Raw genomic sequence first — 17908 nt, forward strand, 5'->3', positions numbered from 1 at the left:
TCCAACTCCTGGGCTCAAGCGAGTCTCCTGCCTCAGCCTCCCAAGTAGCTGGGACCACAGGCGCCCGCCACAACGTCCAGCTATTAAAATTATCTTTCAATGTACTAACTAATCAAGCAAATACTAAATCAGTCTCAACACTCAGTTCCTCTCCAACACTTCTGATCTCACTGAAAACTTCATGCAACGAATGGGGGAAAAGATGGAAAAACATAACTACTTCCTCAGAAAACAGAGTATGGATATCTTAGACCACACAGTACCCCTAACAACCAGCCCTTGGGTAGCTGGTGAGGGATTTTACAGTGAACAGGTAGCATATGGAAACTGAATCCTTTTTTCAACTAATCCCTGTTCATTTTTTATTTAAGCCTTAGCTTAGCCTCCACTCTCTCTCCTTCAGAGGACCTAAGATAGCAATTCTAGGTGTTTCCTAATATTCTTTACATATGTCTGTTCCCATACAAAGCCAACTGTACACCTTTCTGTCCACACCTACTGGACTGTGTCTTATATACTTCAGTTTCCTCAGAGTCAGAAGATAATAGAATACAAAGAAAGTGACTGATAAATGATGAAATCTGTAACATGAAGTGGAAACCAGAAGTTAAATGATAGTTGGAAGGGTTATCAAGGAGTAAATAAACTCTCAGGACGCAGGGCAGAAATGGAATTGGGAAATGGTAAGTGGCTATGGAGTTGTATTAATATTTGTTGGTGGGAGAGATCCAGAGAACCTTCACTGATCTGCAATGGAAGGTAAGCCTTTCCTTACCTATGCGCTCTGTTTGTTCAAAATCCAACATGAACTCGGGACAGGAACAGCCCAATTCTTACAGAAGACTAATCAACATACTCTCGAAGACTGGAAATGAGGTGACTGGGCAAAGACAGGAGTATCCACAGTAAAAAGTATTTCACTTCAGGTCTGGGACAGAAGCTTAGATCTCTGAGTCATGTTAACTACAGCTGAAACCACAAAAACAATTTACCTGAGCTCACCTTTGGTCATTTCCTGTTACCTCTAACTTGACTAACTTCCCCAGCCACTTACCAAAAAAAAAAAAAAAAAAAAGGAAAGAAAGAAACACACAAAACAGCTCATCATTAGTTACTCCATGAGAATAGTGGCCTAAAGCACGTCCTCATCAACAGTACATTCTCCTTTCATACGATGAAATAAGACAAAATTCCTTTGTGCCTGAATCACTTGTAGGGAGTAGTAGACAATGGTGCCACATAATTTTTATGAAGTACTTTCTCTTTTTATCATGTGATGACAGCCAGTTCTCATCCATACACACCCAATCTTAAAGTCTTTCGCTTTCACCTTAAGTTGAAAATAGGTGTGTTGAAATGCTTTACATTTGACAATACCACAGGTGTCTTTAACCTGACATTAACAGTTTACTGAAATAGCGACTTGATGTTTTGGGTACTCACCACAGACTTTAGAATGACAGTGATCTCCTGATATAAGGTGACAAAAGGAAGAGGCAAAGATAAAAATTTTTCTAAAGAAAAGGTAATAGGGCACCATGGCTCACATCTACAATCCCAGCCCCCTGAGAGGTCAAGGATGAGGACTGCATAAGACCAGCTGAGCAACACAGCAAGACCCTGTTTCTACAAAATACAAGTAGCTGGGGATGGTGTTGTGCACCTGTAGTCCCAGATATTTGGGAGGCTGAGGTAGGAGGATTGCTTGGGTCCCAGAGCTTGAGGTTTCAGTCAGCTGTGATCATGGCACTATACTCCAACCTGGGTGACAGAGTGAGACCCTGTCTCTAAAACACAAACCAAAACCACCAAAAAAACAATAAGAAAAGATATTGGTGTTAGAGACTGAGAGATGTAGCCTCTTCTTGGTATGAAAGGTTAACATCAAAAATGCCACCAAAGTATAGGTACCATTTACTTATGTCATTTCAATGAAGTGTATATCCCCCAATCAATATAAGCATTTGACAGTTGGGAGGTGGGGAAGAAGTCTGTCCCCACCTTTGTCCCCTCTCAATCTTTGAGAAGTACAAAAGTACTCACATATACCATGTGACATCACTTAAGAGGCAGGTTTGTGGATTAAAATTATATGGCCATCCCACTGACCCCCTCTTCAAAAAAACAAAAGGGAAATCACACTGTGTGTTCTCCAGGTAGCCTAACTATAAATTTAGGGGAACAAGAGAGTCTTTAAGTAGTTAAGAGACCTTTGGTAAATCACCTAAAAATTAAGAGATGGAACTAAATTAACTCAAAGATTCTACAGTTACACAATTCTTTAAAGATGCGTATAAAGAGAGAGCTGGCACTAGCAAATATGAATCAACCTGTGTATGGGACCATTATGCTGCTGGTTGGGGGGCAGATCATTATAGAGGATTTTTCTTCCAAATTTTTCATTTTCATTGTAACATTTTCAATAATTAAAGATCTGACTAAAAAAGTCAATTTAAAACAACCTATTTTTGAAAGTAGATTGTCAAAACTTGGAAAGTGTAATAAAGTTGAATATTAAACTTTAGCTTAAATTTCAATTCCTCTTAATTGATAAAAGCATTTGCTATGGTTGTTGTCCCCTACCCCATGTTGAAATTTGATTCCCAGTGGCAGAGGTAGGGCCTAATGGAAGTGTGTGGCCATGGGGGCTCATGAATAGGATGATAGGGAGAGGGAGTGAGTTCTTGACCTGTTAGTTGCCCTGAGAGCTGGCTGTTAAAGTATTTGGCAACTCCCCCACCTCTCTCTCCAGGCAACCTCTATCCACAGCAGCTTCCCTTTGCCTTCTGCCACAAATGGAAGCAGCCTGAGGCTTTCATCAGGGGCTCAATTTTCCAGTCAGCAGTACCCTGAGCCAAAGAAACTTTTTTTCTTTATTAAATTACCCAGACTCAGATATTCCTTTATAGAAACATAAATGTACCAAGACAGTACTTTTTCAATGTTATTTAAAATACTACTACAAGGTACACAAAAAGCAAGGAGAATCAAGCCCAGAGAAATGAATAATTGAAAGCCAATGATGCCATGGAAAGGCATGAGGCTTATAGGTCTCATCTCTACCAGAGATAAATATTATTAGCCCCTTCATTACACTTCAACTGAAAAAATGGTCTAATTTACATTATGTCACAAAATCCTCGAGAATACAGTGAAAATAAACATTAAATAGATTAAAAACAAACATCCTTACAACATAGAGAAAACGAACTGGAATGGTAATTAATCCCTAATTAAAGTTACTGGGAATTCCCCAGTCAACATTTCTGTAACTTCAGTTCAAAAATAAAAGTTTACTTAACTATCTCTACAGAAACATACAAAAAAAGCAATACATGTCTTTAGAGAGGAGGAGTTGGGAGAGAGACTTTTTACTGAGTTCCTTTACATACGTTTCCACTCCTAGGAATCTAGCCAGGAAAAACGAAAACATATATCTGCACAAAGGCTCAGGCAAATGTTCACACCAGTACTATCCAGATGAGTGAAAAGCTGGAAACAATCCCAATACCCACCAATTGGAAAATGGATAAACAAAATGTGATATATCCACACAATGGAATGTTATTCACCAATTAAAAAGGAACAAACTACAGACACTACAAGGTGGATGAAACACTGTCATGCTAAGTGAAAAACACCAGTTGCAAAGACAATGTATTATATAATTTCACTTATGTGGAATATCCAAAGACCAAAAGCAGACCAGTAGTTGTTTCTGACTGGCAGAGGGATCAGAGATTGGCTGCAAATAAATACAAGTGAACACTCTGAGGTGATGGAAATGTTCCATTGTGGTGATGGTTGCACAACTCTATAAATATCACTGAATTGTCAAAAACGTTATTTAACTAAAATTCGTATAGAAAACTAAAATTGCACAGCAGTACAAATGAATTAGAATTTTAAGACAGTATGTTAACTGATTTAATGTTAATTACTCCATGATTTAATGATCATCAGAAATATGCTTCAGGGTAATGATTATTCAGAGACAGAACTCAATAATTGGAATGTTCAGCAAATATTTCCCCAACACGAAAGATAGGAGGACACGTGTAAGACATCATCAGAAACTTGGACTATACAATCTAGTAAAGTTCAGTGAAGGTATACGATACATTAAGACTTGATAAAAACTTATTTCCAACCTCAAACAAATAAAAATAAATCCTGCTTGATATTAATAATTTGGGGTAGTGGCCAATGGTCTGTCCTTTGATTCCTTCTGTTACTAGTTCTGAAGGCATTTTAGATGCCCCTCTTCTCACTTCCTATTGAACCTCTGTTCATTCTAAAAGTGCTACTTACAAACAGGAATGCCAGTATAGCAAGCATGCTTGATTAAAGGAAATCGGTATATCCACAGACCAAATGACATAGATTTTGAGCTCCATAGTCTTTGTTAAATTATTCAGGTTGAAATGTCAACATTAACCCCAGATCCACTGCTTCTAATTCTACTTTTTAGGCAAACCACTTCCTTAGCCTTGGCATGCTTCTCTAACTGTGTGGTGTAATTACAAATCATCCAAGTAATCCTGCAATCCTCCAACTTTTAATATATTCATAAGAAAAACAGCATTATCTATTAAAGTATCACCTTCATATTTATTAATGCCTTACCTCCATCAAAGATTTAAAGTAGTAAGTTTAAAATTTTTTTCTACGTATAACAAATGAAGTCTATATATTATTGCACATAGTAATATGCCACTGAAAATGTCTCCTATAGTTTAATAATCAATAATAGGGCTGAGAGTCAAGTCAATGAATAATAGGGCACAGATCAGAGGAAAAGCAGCAGGACATTTTACACAGACACCCACACACTGAACTGTCCCTCCGTATCTGTGGGGGTCTGCTTCCAGGAGCCCTGCAGATACTAACATCCACGGATGTTAAATCTTCTAACAAAAAATGGTATAATATTTGCATATAGCTTGTCATGCTGTATAGTTTAGAGACTAATGACAAGAGAAAAAAAGTCTATATCTCCAATACAGATGCTAGCATTCCTTTAACCCCCGTATTTTTGATCTCAGTTGGCTGAATCCATGTACGTGGAACCTGTTAATACAGAACAGAGGACTGACTATATATACACATGTGTGTCAAAAGTGGTAACTGTAAGCCATGAGATTCTGAACATGTTTTTCTTTTATTGTGTTCTGAATGTTGCAATGAAAGAAAACAGAATTGATTTCAGCAGTTTTTATACTTTTCCTTTGCCCACAGGAAAACAACTTGAACCTAAGAAACAATCAGAGGCTCATCAAACAGGCCAAGTTCTTGAACGGACTTATAAAATGTCAAAGCCTGAAGGAACAGTGTCGAGTAAAGAAGATCCAAGCAGAAAACAGCAGAAAGTTCAAATAAAATAGTTTTTCATTATTAGTATTTTCAACTTTCACCTATCAAAGAAAATCATTTTTACCACTTCTGACTTCTTTATGATTAAGAAAAAAAGTGTTCAGATTAAAATAATATTTACCAGAAATAAATTTATAGAGTAAAAATCCAAGAAACAGAGATGTGGTAACAGGGTAATTTAAAGACTGTTTTATTTTGCTAAAGAGAATCAATTCCTTCTTTCAATAGGGTCAATAGTTTATAAAATAATATATTAAATATTCAATATTTCTGTTTCAAAAGATTTTTCCCCTCAAAGATAATGAAAATATCTTCCTAAAATCATCTGTTATTTATACATGCTTATTTTACCATAGTAATCAAGGGCTTAGAACAGGGAATAAAAGGAATGTCTTAATGCTGCTGATTAATTACCTTCAGGAGCAACAGCAGAAGGACAGACTTCTCTGAGGAGGTCTCCTAGTGTGTGTAACTGTCCATCTGCAGCCACAGGCCGGAACAGCTTCTGAATGAAAGGACGTTCAGTTGTAGTCTGTTTGAAAAATGAAAAAATAATTCAGGCAATTAAGTCATGGCTGCCAATTACAAATAAATAGATCATAAATTACATGTTGGCATTAGAAGATTTCTGATATGGTGTGATTATAAGTACACAACAGCACAGATGTGCCATCACTGTGAAAAATGTTTAGCATGACAAATTCAGGTGATTTAATCCTTAAAAAGCAATCAGACAAAATCAGAATGTGGGAAATTCTAAAGAAAGCTGGCCAGGATTCTTCAAAAAAAGTCAAAGGCATTAAAAAAATAAAGAAACCCTGGCTAAATACTGGATTGGAAAAAGTAAATAAAAATTCAGGCATAAAAGACAGTTTTGAGACCACAGGGAAATACGGGATGGACATTTGATAATATTATTGAGTTAATGTCAAATTTCTTAGGTATTATAATTGTTATAAGGACAGTCCTTATTTTTTAACAAATCTATGCTCAAGTATGAAAGTGCCAGTATATCCAAAACTTAGTTTCAAACGACCAAAAAAAAAAGTGTCTGTGTGTGTGCGCGCATAGAAAGAGAGTGAGCAAATATGGAAAAATGTTATACTGGTGAATATAGATACAGAATACATGATCTTAGTTTTATTATTTTAACTTTAAAAAAAACGAGATGGAGTCTTATTCTGTCACCTTGGGTAGAGTGCAGCGGTAGCTGCACAGATTATGGTAGCTTCCAGCTCCTGAGTTCATGCAATCCTCTGCCTCAGCCTTATTTTAACTTTTCTATCGGGTGGAAACTTCCAAAATAGTAGATGCAGCCATTTCCTCTTACAAATTTTTTTTACCAGGACTACTGTTATTATATATATATTGCTAATAATTCCATTGTTTTATCCACTCTCAATATTGTTTCATTTTCCTAAACACTCTCAATGATGATGAAGGCTTCATGATGACACGGAGGAAAGAGGCTCCGCAGTCAGCCAGTGTCCGCGACAGCACTACTGTTCACATGCTGCAGGATCTTGTACCCAATTTCCTTTATCTTTTAATAATAATTCGGGACATTCGATATCTCTTAAGTTCATTGTGGTAATATATGAGGAACTGTGCCAAGCACAAAGTAAATAAATATTAAAGAGAATAAAATATATTCCCTTCTCTCTTGCTCTTAAGTATTATCTCAAAATGTTAAATTTTAATTATAAGCTTTCTGAAATGAAAAATCATAAAAACTTATAAGAATATTGACTTATATTTTATAAGAATACGATTCCAAGCAGTCATTAAAGATAATTTCTTTGTTTGTTTTAAATCACATATGTATACCTCAACATCTTTGACATAATTGCTATAGATTTGGTTTTAAAAAAGTTTTTTTTAAAACTCTGGTTTTAGGGTGGCGCCTGTGGCTCAGTGAGTAGGGTGCCAGCCCCATATACCAAGGGTAGCGGGTTTAAACCCAGCCCTAGCCAAACTGCAACAACAACAGCAACAACAACAACAACAAAAAATAGCTGGGCGCCTGTAGCTCCTCGGGAGGTTAAGGCAAGAGAATCACCTAAGCCCAAGAGCTGGAGGTTGCTGTGAGCTGTGACGCCACAGCACTCTACTGAGGGCAACAAACTGAGACTCTGTCTCAAAAAAACAAAACAAAACAAAATTTGGTTTTAAATGCTAATATAAACTAAAATATAACAAAATAATGAAAGTGTAAGCAAGCATGAGCTGCCTTTCCTGCTTCTCCATACTGTGTATTCAGCAGATACATAATAAACTTTAAAATGTACTCCAATAATATAATTGAGTGCCTAAACTGTGCAATTCTACAGTGCCTAAACTGTAGAAAATAATTAAAATCTTGGCAAAATAATATATATTGATATAATTCAATTCACTTCACTAATTGAAAGCTTTAGGGATTTAAAAAAAAACATGATCTACATCCTTCCATTTAAGAAACTCATACTTTTTCACATAAGTTGAAACCAAGAACAGTATCATACACAGTCAAGTGATTAAATATGTAAAGACAATAAGGGTTAGGGGAGTTCAGAGGAAGAAAGAAACGAATAGGGGACTGTAGAAATAATTCAAAATAGTCACCACTAACTTAGAGCTTTCTACCTTCCAGGCCATGAAGAGGCTCTTACAACTTTTTAGCAAAGGAAGTGATGTTGATGAAAAAGGATTTCTGAAGGCTAATGGGAAGAAGGAGTGCTGTGTATCATGACTTGGTTAAGAGGTGAAATCAGGATGACTGGGGGAGGCCAACTGAATAAAGCAAGTGTACACGGTGACAAGGGGGACTGCAGCAGTCGAAAGGGGGGACAAGACTGTCTCCCAGGGTAAAGAAAAAAATCAACATGTACCTCCCATAGTCTGACCTGAAAGTGACAAAATCAAAGACATCTTTTCAAGTTGGAGATCTCATTTGTACCTTAATTAGCAAAAGAATTGTGAGATGGCTTAGCAATAATTACCTGAAAATTATAATGCCAACCACAGTTACATACATAATAAAACAACAGAAATCTCTTCTAACCCCACTATTGGAAAAATGCCCTGTTATTTCTGTGCCTCTCTTTTCCACTTTTCCCCAAATCTCAGCAAGTTTTATAAAGGCACACATTTGATAAACTTTTATAATGTGGTAACTGCTTAGTAGGGAGAAGCCCCCAGTATTCTTAATGCATTGTAATTAAATTCTGTAGAACAGTAACCAAGAAACCCCTCAGCAAATTGCTGTTTGTCATATAACAAAAACCTTATTTTAAAAGACAAAGACCCAAAATATCCCAACCAAAAATTTAATGAACATTTCCTATTTAATATTTATTGTAGAGAGCCTTTAAAAACTTGACATTCTTCTATTAAAAATTTAGTATGACAGTAAATAGCAATTACGTACCTAAGTTAGGGATCATAGAAAATACATTTTTAGTTAGTTACTGCCATGGTCTGAATGTTTGCACCCTTCTAGAATTCATGCTGAAACCTAATCACCTTCATGGTGTTGCTAAGAGATGGGGCCTTTGGTAGGTAATTATGTCATGAGTGCAAAGCCCTCATGATCTGGGTTAGTGCCCTTGAAAAATAGGCCCCAGGGAGCTTGTACGGCCTTTTCTGCTTGAGCCAAGTAAAGATGCAGCAACAGGCGCCATCTTTGAAGCAGAGAGCAGCCCTCACTAGACATCCAACCTCTAGAGTCTTGACCTTTCACTTCCCGGCCTCCGGACTGTGAGAAGTACATTTCTATTGTTAACAGACTACTCAATCTGAAGGATTTTGTTATAGCAGCGTGAATCGACTAAGACAATACTCTGAAAACAAAAGCCCTCCTCGGACAGATCTGCATTCAAGTATTCTCCAGAGGTACTTAAGGGTAACAAGAGTGGATGACAGATTCCTGCAATTTTCTCGACAGACTTCATTAAACTGAGGTTGGAGTTCTGCAGAAAGATTAAATTATACTAAGAAATATTTTTAAAGCTTCAGAAACAGAAATTCTATAAACTGTGATTTAGTAACATGAAATCAGACAACACTAACAATATCCATGGCAATTTGTATCTTAGGCTGACAGACAAGAATGCCACTACAATGAAAGCAGAGCAAAATACTGGATCTATTTTTAAATACAGGTATGTAAATATAAATACGCGAACTACTTCAGTAACTTCCAAGAAAACAGCATTACTCTCTCATGAAAAATAACATGACTGGGTAAAGTCATCTTTGAAATTCTCCTTGTTACTTTTACAAGTATAGATTTTAGTCATTTCTTAAATACACCAAATGGAATGCAAAACTGAGGTGCTACTGGCTGGCTGCTCCCCAGCCCTTCTCTACTCATACACCTGCACCAATACAACTATAACTTTTTCTTATATGGAAAAGTTCGAATATTGATTTATCTTAAAGATACACTGAACAAAAGCAGGAGAACCAAATTTTTAAGAATTATAAGCTAAATTTGTGAAATTTTAGTGAGTTTAATATATCTTCTTAAATAGTTAAAGAGTAAAACTTAAATTCTCATTAATGCTTTGTGTTAGAACTGTATCTTGAATTCCTGTCTAATCATATTTCAAATTTAAATTCAAGAAACGAAATGCAAAGAAAAAGGTCTGATTTCAATTACAGCCAAATAGGTACCCAATATTAACATTAATGTTGATAAAACAAAAAAAGTACTAGCTTACTATAAAAAGCTGAAAGTCAGATAATGTATGGACTGTGAGGGTAACAGGCACAACCATGTCAAAACCAAAGTCAGGTTTGAGTCTTAGGGGTTGCATAAAGCGGATACTGCAACAAAACACACAAGGCAGTTGTTAAAGGAGAATAGGATTTGACACCAGAAATAACTGGCGTTAAGTTGTGGTTTTGTCATTTATTATGGGACCATGGGCACAATTAACTAACTTCTCTGAATCTCAACTGTAAACCTGGAATAATAATATGCATATGTACACACATATGCATATGTATAAATGGAGATAGTATCTATACTGTAGAGTTTTTGAGATAATAAAATGCACAGCATAATCCTGGCATAAAGTAATTTGAAACTTAGAACACACACTACCACCAGGACTACCCAGTTTTATAATACAGCCATATATATTTTAACTTAGTATTATCCAAATTTAGTAGACTCAAGGTTTTATTTCCTTTAGTTTCAATTCATTTTCTCTAAGTTCACTTGTCTATATGCTAAAAAGTCCAGAATCATGAAATTCAGAAGCTTATGTTTAAATGTTTATATGGCAAGGAGAAGTGAGGCAGAGTCACTTTCAGACTACATTCCAAACTAGGCTAGAGCCTAACACCAAAAGCCTGATCCATAAAAGGAAATACCAACTAACTCACAAAATTAAGAAAAAAAAAAAAAAACCTTTGGGTTGGCACCTGTGGCTCAAAGGAGTAGGGTGCTGACCCATATACTAGAGGTGGCGGGTTCAAACCTGGTGCTGGCCAAAAACTGCAAAAACAAACAAACAAACAAACAAACAAACAAAACTTTTTACTCTGGAAAAGATCCTGTGATTGAGAGAAAATACTTGCAAGCCATATTTCCAACAAAAGTCTTCTGTCTTTATAAGACACCAAATTCAGCAGTTAAAATAAAAAAGAACAAAGAGTCTAATCAGAAAAGGCACAAAAATATTATCAGACATTTTTTATCAAAGAAAATACACAGATTACAAATAATCACATGAAAAGATAGTCCATATATCATTAGCCATAAAGAAAATGCAAATTAAAACCATAATGTGATTATCACTACATACCTCCAAAATATCTAAAATAAAAATCATTGGTAACACCAAATGCTGGTGGGAATGTGGAGAAACTGGGTCACTCATAGATTGCTGGTATAAATGTAAAATGGTACAGACCCTCAGGAAAAGAATATGGCTTCTTCTTACTAAACTAAACCATATACCCTAGCAATGTCTTCTTGAGGATTCCCAGAGAAACTAGAACTTATGTTCTCAAAAAAATCTATTCACAAATGTTCACAGCAGCCTTTATATATGTACATATGCATAATAGTAAAAAACAAAGCAATCCCAGTGTTACCAGTTGAAATGGGTGAATGCTTAAACTAACTGTGGTACAACCATACCATGGAATACTACTCAGCAAAAAAGGGAAAGAAACTATTGGTACATGCAACAACATGCATGGATTTTAAGAAAATTACATTGCATGAAAAAAATCAATCTCAAAAGAATACATACTGTATGATTCCACTGACAGAATATTAGTGAAATGACATTTTAGAAATGGAGAACAAATTAGTGGTTGCCCAAGGTTATGGAGAAGAGAAAGTGAGATAGGCTTATAGCTATAAAAAGGTAGTCTAAGAGATCCCTGCATTAGAACTGATCTATAATTTGAATTTACTTATACGATAAAGATGTACAGAACGAAACACACACGCAAACACATACACAGAGTATGTAAAACTAAGGAAATCTGGATAAGGGTTTTGGATTAGGTTTTAGAAAATGCAAATTAAATCAATGGTAATTTCCTGGTGTGGTATTGTAGTACACTTAAAAGACAACCCCAAACAACTAGTCTAGAATTTTGCTAATCAAAATATGCTCTGAGGTCCTGCAGCATCCTGGATTATCACCTGGATCTTATTAAAAAAGCAGATTCTCAGGCCACACCTGGGAGTTCCTAAACTAATATCTGCAGTTCAACAAGATCTCTAAGAGAGTCACATTGAAAGCTTGAGAAGCACTGATTTATAGCACTGACTTTCAACCTTTTTCCTACTCCAATACATCAGAAGGCCATAAAAAATTCCTATCAGAAACAGTTGCTCTTTGAGCTTCATGTCAGTGACAACTAAAAGAAACCAAAACCGTTGCTCAGTTGGACAGTGATCCTCAACTAAGAATGAGTGGAGAAAGGCGAAAACTGGAGACTCAGGTAGAAGGAAAAGCCCCTTAGGTGATTCTGATAAAATGCTTCCTCTACCCTGGCTGAAAAAGCTAGCACACAACCAAAGTTCAAAACAAAAGGAATGTATATAGATCTGAGATCTTTAAAAGACAGAAAATATATACTGTAACGGAGCAAAAGTAATTATTACTATTTTAAAATCTTATAAGAAATGTATCAGAATTAAAATCACCAAGTAAATGAATATAGTCTAAGTTGCTACTAATAATAGGAGTTATGGTCAGAAAACATATTAGAACCTACATTTGACATCTCATGGTCACAAACTTACTATTTTCAAAACAGACTCATCATATCTCAAATAATTTAAAGCACGAAATAGTGGTAAGAGTGTAGTACTTGAAGTCAGTCAGAAGACACAGGTTCTAGCCTTGGCTTTGATTGATTAGATTCAATTTACAGTTCAAATCCCAGGTCTGTCAGTCAGTACCTTGTGACCCTAGGCAAGTCCTTAAACCTCCTTGTGCCTTAGTTGTTTCATCTGCAAAAAGAAGATGTTAACAGTATCTCAAAGGTTTTTTGTTAACAGTTAACTCATGTAAAACATTTAGAACAATGCCTAGGCACACAGTAAAAGCTCAGTAAGTGCTCTAATTGTTCCTATCATGTGACTTGACACTCAACAGAACTTTACTGAATACTAATACGTATTTTGTATTGAGTCATAAAACAAGGATGATCATAACAACATATATAATACTAATCTTGTAGTCAACTCTGTTTCTAAGTTTGTACCAGTGCTACTTTTGTTTTTTGGTCATATAGGAAGGTCTATATCAAGGATACCAGCATCTAGTCCACCCTTCAAAGTAATTCTGGAACTCTTTTTCTGGACCAACCACCAGAGCTGTGTGCCACAAGGTGTGACAACTAAGTCTGCAAACTTGCCACCATGCACTAATGCTGACAGCACTGTACAAACAACTCGGTAAGGTTCATAACCTTGATATATCAGTGTATCACAGCTGTGTTTATGGTGACGTACGGCAGTATCTTGCTGAGTGGTGTTCACTATTGTTATTGTGTGTTTTTGTGATCCGTGGGTAACAGCTCTAATGGCCATTTTAGAAAAAAAATTCCAAAGTGCTTTGAAAGGTGGACTAGGCACTGGCATCAGTACATAGCTTCCCAAGGGGAGTACCTCAAAGGTGACCATACTGACATTCAGCAATGAGAAGAAGGTGAAGCACTTCTTCTAGGATGAGTCTGCAAACCTCACTGTCAGACCTCACACACTGTATTAACATACAATATAAATCAGAAATGCTGGTTCGTTAAAAAATGACAATTTATAGCAAGAAGAATACATAGTTGGCTGACTATCTATGGAGTCAAGGGCCATAAAGAGGGGGACGAATCCCATTAGAGTAAAAGGAGATTTTATTCACTAAAACAGTGATTTAAAAAGTTATAAAAAAAGAAGAACAGAACACCAGAATACAGTAAAACTCAAGAGATGCATGATGTGCTGGGCTATAAAACAAAAAATGCAATAATTAAAAGATGAACAGGAATGAGGGTGTTGGGAGGGGGTCTCCAACTGACACAGCAGGCAGAATCCAATGATGAGAAGGGGCTTAATTTATTAAGACAGAACTTGGACAGAATTATTCTAGTAACAGTATCCAGGTTTAGGATCTCCCAGTGACTTGAACCACTGTAAAGTTCATCCACGGCATAACTTATTCCAGTGAGAGAGCCTCAGATGGAAATTCTAGTCTCCTTGGTTGGGCTGAAGAAAGAAATATTATATTGATAGTTCATACACGTGGCACTGTTTAAGGTATAGCAACAAGTTTTGATATCATCAGCTACTCTGTGGTACATGTTCTTTTTAAGTCCTTTGAATTAAGATGTTGATTTACTACATTTTCAGTAAAATGCATCTGACTTACAAGGGTTGCTTAAGTATATCAGGATTATACCTATTAGATTTGCAGGTATTTAAAAAAAATCAGCTACACTAAAACTATAACTGGAAGTGTTTATATATCGATAAGGAAAATAATTAGATTTAACTGTGTAAACAGCACTATACAGTATATGTTGAGAATTAAATCTAGAAAAGGGATGGCTATAGAAATATCAAGAAGTATACAGGCTTGGCTACTGTGGCTCAAGTGGCTAAAGCACCAGCCACATACACCTAAAGTGGCGGGTTTGAATCCAGCCTGGGCCCACCAAACAACAATGACGGCTGCAACCAAAAAATAGTCGGGTGTTGTGGCGGGCGCCCGTGGTCCCAGCTACTTGGGAGGCTGAGGCAGGAGACTCGCTTGAGCCCAGGAGTTGGAGGTTGCTGTGAGCTGTGATGACACAGCACTTTACCCAGGAGGACAGCCTGAGGCTCTGCTCCCCCCCAAAAAAAGAAGTATACAAAATTGCTCATCAATATTTTACAAAAATTACTTTATCAAAAAGTAGCATAAACTGAACTGAAAGGCAGTAGAAAAAAGTAGGTTTTACGATTACCAACTCCAATAAAACACAAATAACCCTAAGTATGATCATCTATGCACAAAAGCTACCTTGTAAAATTAAAACCCCTGAGGCAATTACTAAGGCCACTGAATCAGTACATTTTCGCTTGACAATGATTTTAAAACAGTGAACCAAATTTACTATTTTGGAAAAGGTGAAGCAGTAGTAAAACTTCATTAATGAAAAAGTGACAATGATGAATACTTAAAATTTTTCTTATAGATCCTTAGTAAAAAACCCACAATACAGTAGTGGTAACAGGCACTAAAAACGTAAATGAAACAAAATAAGTAAATTGCAATAAAGAATATTGTTTTTAATCTCTGCCTATGTTTAAGAAAATCTTCGAGAATGCTTACAACAACAGCATAGTTACAACAACACAAAAACTAACCGACAAACAAACAGTGTGGACGGAGTTACCCTAATAGTAGTAACCAGGTCCAGGACCTTTGACTAATGACAAGAAGGCAGGGGTGAATTATGCCAAAAATCTCCATTCATTAAAGATTTAGTGTGCGTTTACTAGGATAGCACTGTGCTAGGTGATACAAAGATCAATAACATAAGAAAATAACTAATACAGTATTAAGTAATAACAAATAGGTACAAAGTACCATCAGAGAAAATGGCAAAACCTGAACCAAAATTTAATGCTATAATATTTTGTCAAATAGGTTATATAACTTCATTTCCTAAGAGTCGAAGATATACCAGTAGGAACAAAGGAAAATATGCTAACTGTGGCATAGAAGATGAAAATATGCTAATTGTGGCAAGAAGATGAAAACGAAGGAGGGACTGTAGAAAGCCTCCAAGTTTCCAACTTGAAATAGATAATATTTTTTAAAATAGAGAAAGAGATACTGCCATTTCAGTATTCAGAGGGCAACTGGAATATAATGGTAGTTGTGAGAAATAAGTGGACAAGAAGAGAAAAGTGAGCTATGGGCCATCAAGGGGGGAGCGCGGATGTCAAGTGCAGTGGAATTCACAAAGGCTTGGTTGGATCCCCCAACCTAACTTAACTGTATATCTAGAGCAAGAAACATTAACTTTTGGAAGTCTGTTTCTGAATTTGAAAAATGGAAGAAATTTATATCTTTGAACAATTGCTGTGATAATTAAATGAAATATATAAAATAATTAACAAGTGCTTAATAATGAGCTGTTTCCATTTTTCTCTTTTAAACTGTCGTTAAATGTGGAACCAAAGAAAGGTAATAGTTATCCTTGTTACAGAACCAATTACAGAGAGAATGAAAAATAATTGGTATTCAACCTCTGGTTTCCTTTGAAGTCTTGTTAATTAGAATGAATATTATGTGGCACGAAGAAAAAGAAAACAAGGGTTTACACAGGATACGCTGCCAGACATTACCAACAACGACACATGATGTATGCATCAAACTGTCACACTCATATTCAGCTTAGGACACATTTGTGCATGTCAAATTTTACATCACATTTTTCTAAAGACGTCTCATATTAAAATTAGTTTAAGAATATACACCATTACAATACCTCATTAAATAAAAAAGACAGACAATTTCCAAATGAATGCTTTTAACCTTCTGCAGTAAACAGTCTTTTGATGGTGTGAAGTTTGTGTGTGTGGGGGTCATAGGTGGGTGGGAGTCCGTGCCACTTCACCAGACTCTTATCTTATTCCTTACGCAGGCAAATAGGAGACTGAAAATAAGCACTTCTATAGTCATGCTATGAGAGTCTGAAGCCCACTGTTAATATTCCTGACAACACTAAAAAATAATAATTAACATTTGAAAAGCTGTCATTATTATAGTCAGGGACACTTAATCCCCAAAGCAGAAGTGTCTTAATTGACACTATGATTAAATGAAAGCACCCATCAGAATTATATCCACAATCTGGTTTGAAGTTTATGTTTTGTCTTATTTAAATAGTTATATTATAATTTTGTCTAGACAATGCCAAATATATCCTGTCATATAAAAAGTTGAGGCAAATTTCCTTCAAGACAGGCAACAATTTGTGTCCTCCTCACATCCTGTGATTGAATAACATGTGTAACAGGAAAGCACTGCTTCCACACCTTAAGACTGGGATCAACTTACAGATCCATATGATAGGGCATGGATTAGAGGGGTAGTCCTGGAGAAGGGATACCAGGTAGGAATCATCTAGGCTGGAGACACCAAAGGCCTGGACCCAGATGGTTACAGATTACTGGAGAGAAATTGTGGATGAAATCTAAGAGGCTGCATTGGCATAACTTAAAAGATTTGGTGGGATGGGAAGGCCTCAAAGGTGTGTACAAGACCTCCTGGATTTCTGTTCTCTATGACTGAGGAAAAAATAAAGATGAATGTTAATTTAAAAAGATTAGGATCAATTTGATGCTGTTTATAAACTCATTTATAGAACAAATTATATTAATTTTAAATTTTTATGTGGAATCACTAGTGGACTGGCCAAAGAAAAACTTCATATACAAGTACTAGGATTGATGTTTTTAGTAATAATTATGTTAGTTCTTCTAAAAATTTTTCCCAAAAGATTTCAAAATCAGACCAAGGGAATTATAGTTTAAATTTTGCTGTAAAATATCTTAGCTAATTTTATACAAAGCCACACAAAAAGTCTAATATAAGAATAATATAATTAATTTATTAATAATAAATTAATAATATAATTAATTTTCTTCTGAGGAATCAAAGAGTACTTTTGTATGTGAACAGGTTCTATCTTTATGGTATGCTTTTATAAAATAATTAAGTACTTTTAATTAGTACAAATAAGGAAACTGAAGTCTGGGTAAAAGAAAAAAATGTCTGGGTAAGCTGCTTGTGAATACTTGAAAAGTAAAATTCTGTTCTCTTGATGCCCCCAGTGAAGTCTATTACCCTGGAGAAAAGTGATTTTAAGCCTGACTAGGAATTAGTGAAGCCCTACAAAGAACCTCCCCTCCCCTCACCTCTCTGAGCTTGTTCTAGGGATTTTAAACAGAATACTAAACTTTTAACTTGAGAATGTTTATTCTTGTGAAGTGTTTAGAAGTAGCAAATAAAGGCAAGTGATAGTTTACAGA

At 35.8% G+C, this 17908-nt stretch overlaps 1 protein-coding gene across 2 annotated transcripts in view; it reads right to left on the bottom strand.

Moving 5' to 3' along the window:
- Positions 1-17908, bottom strand: part of ATG5 (autophagy related 5) — a 145249-nt gene that overhangs the window by 14647 nt on the left and 112694 nt on the right. For both annotated transcript variants that reach the window (XM_012806290.2, XM_023513072.1), the window contains one exon: positions 5788-5905. In XM_012806290.2, coding sequence (XP_012661744.1) covers positions 5788-5905 — 118 coding nt within the window. The remainder of the gene's footprint in view (positions 1-5787; positions 5906-17908) is intronic.

The sequence above is a fragment of the Otolemur garnettii genome, unplaced genomic scaffold (genome assembly GCF_000181295.1).
Source record: "Otolemur garnettii isolate 467f Iridium unplaced genomic scaffold, OtoGar3 scaffold00002, whole genome shotgun sequence".
Lineage (NCBI taxonomy): Eukaryota > Metazoa > Chordata > Mammalia > Primates > Galagidae > Otolemur > Otolemur garnettii.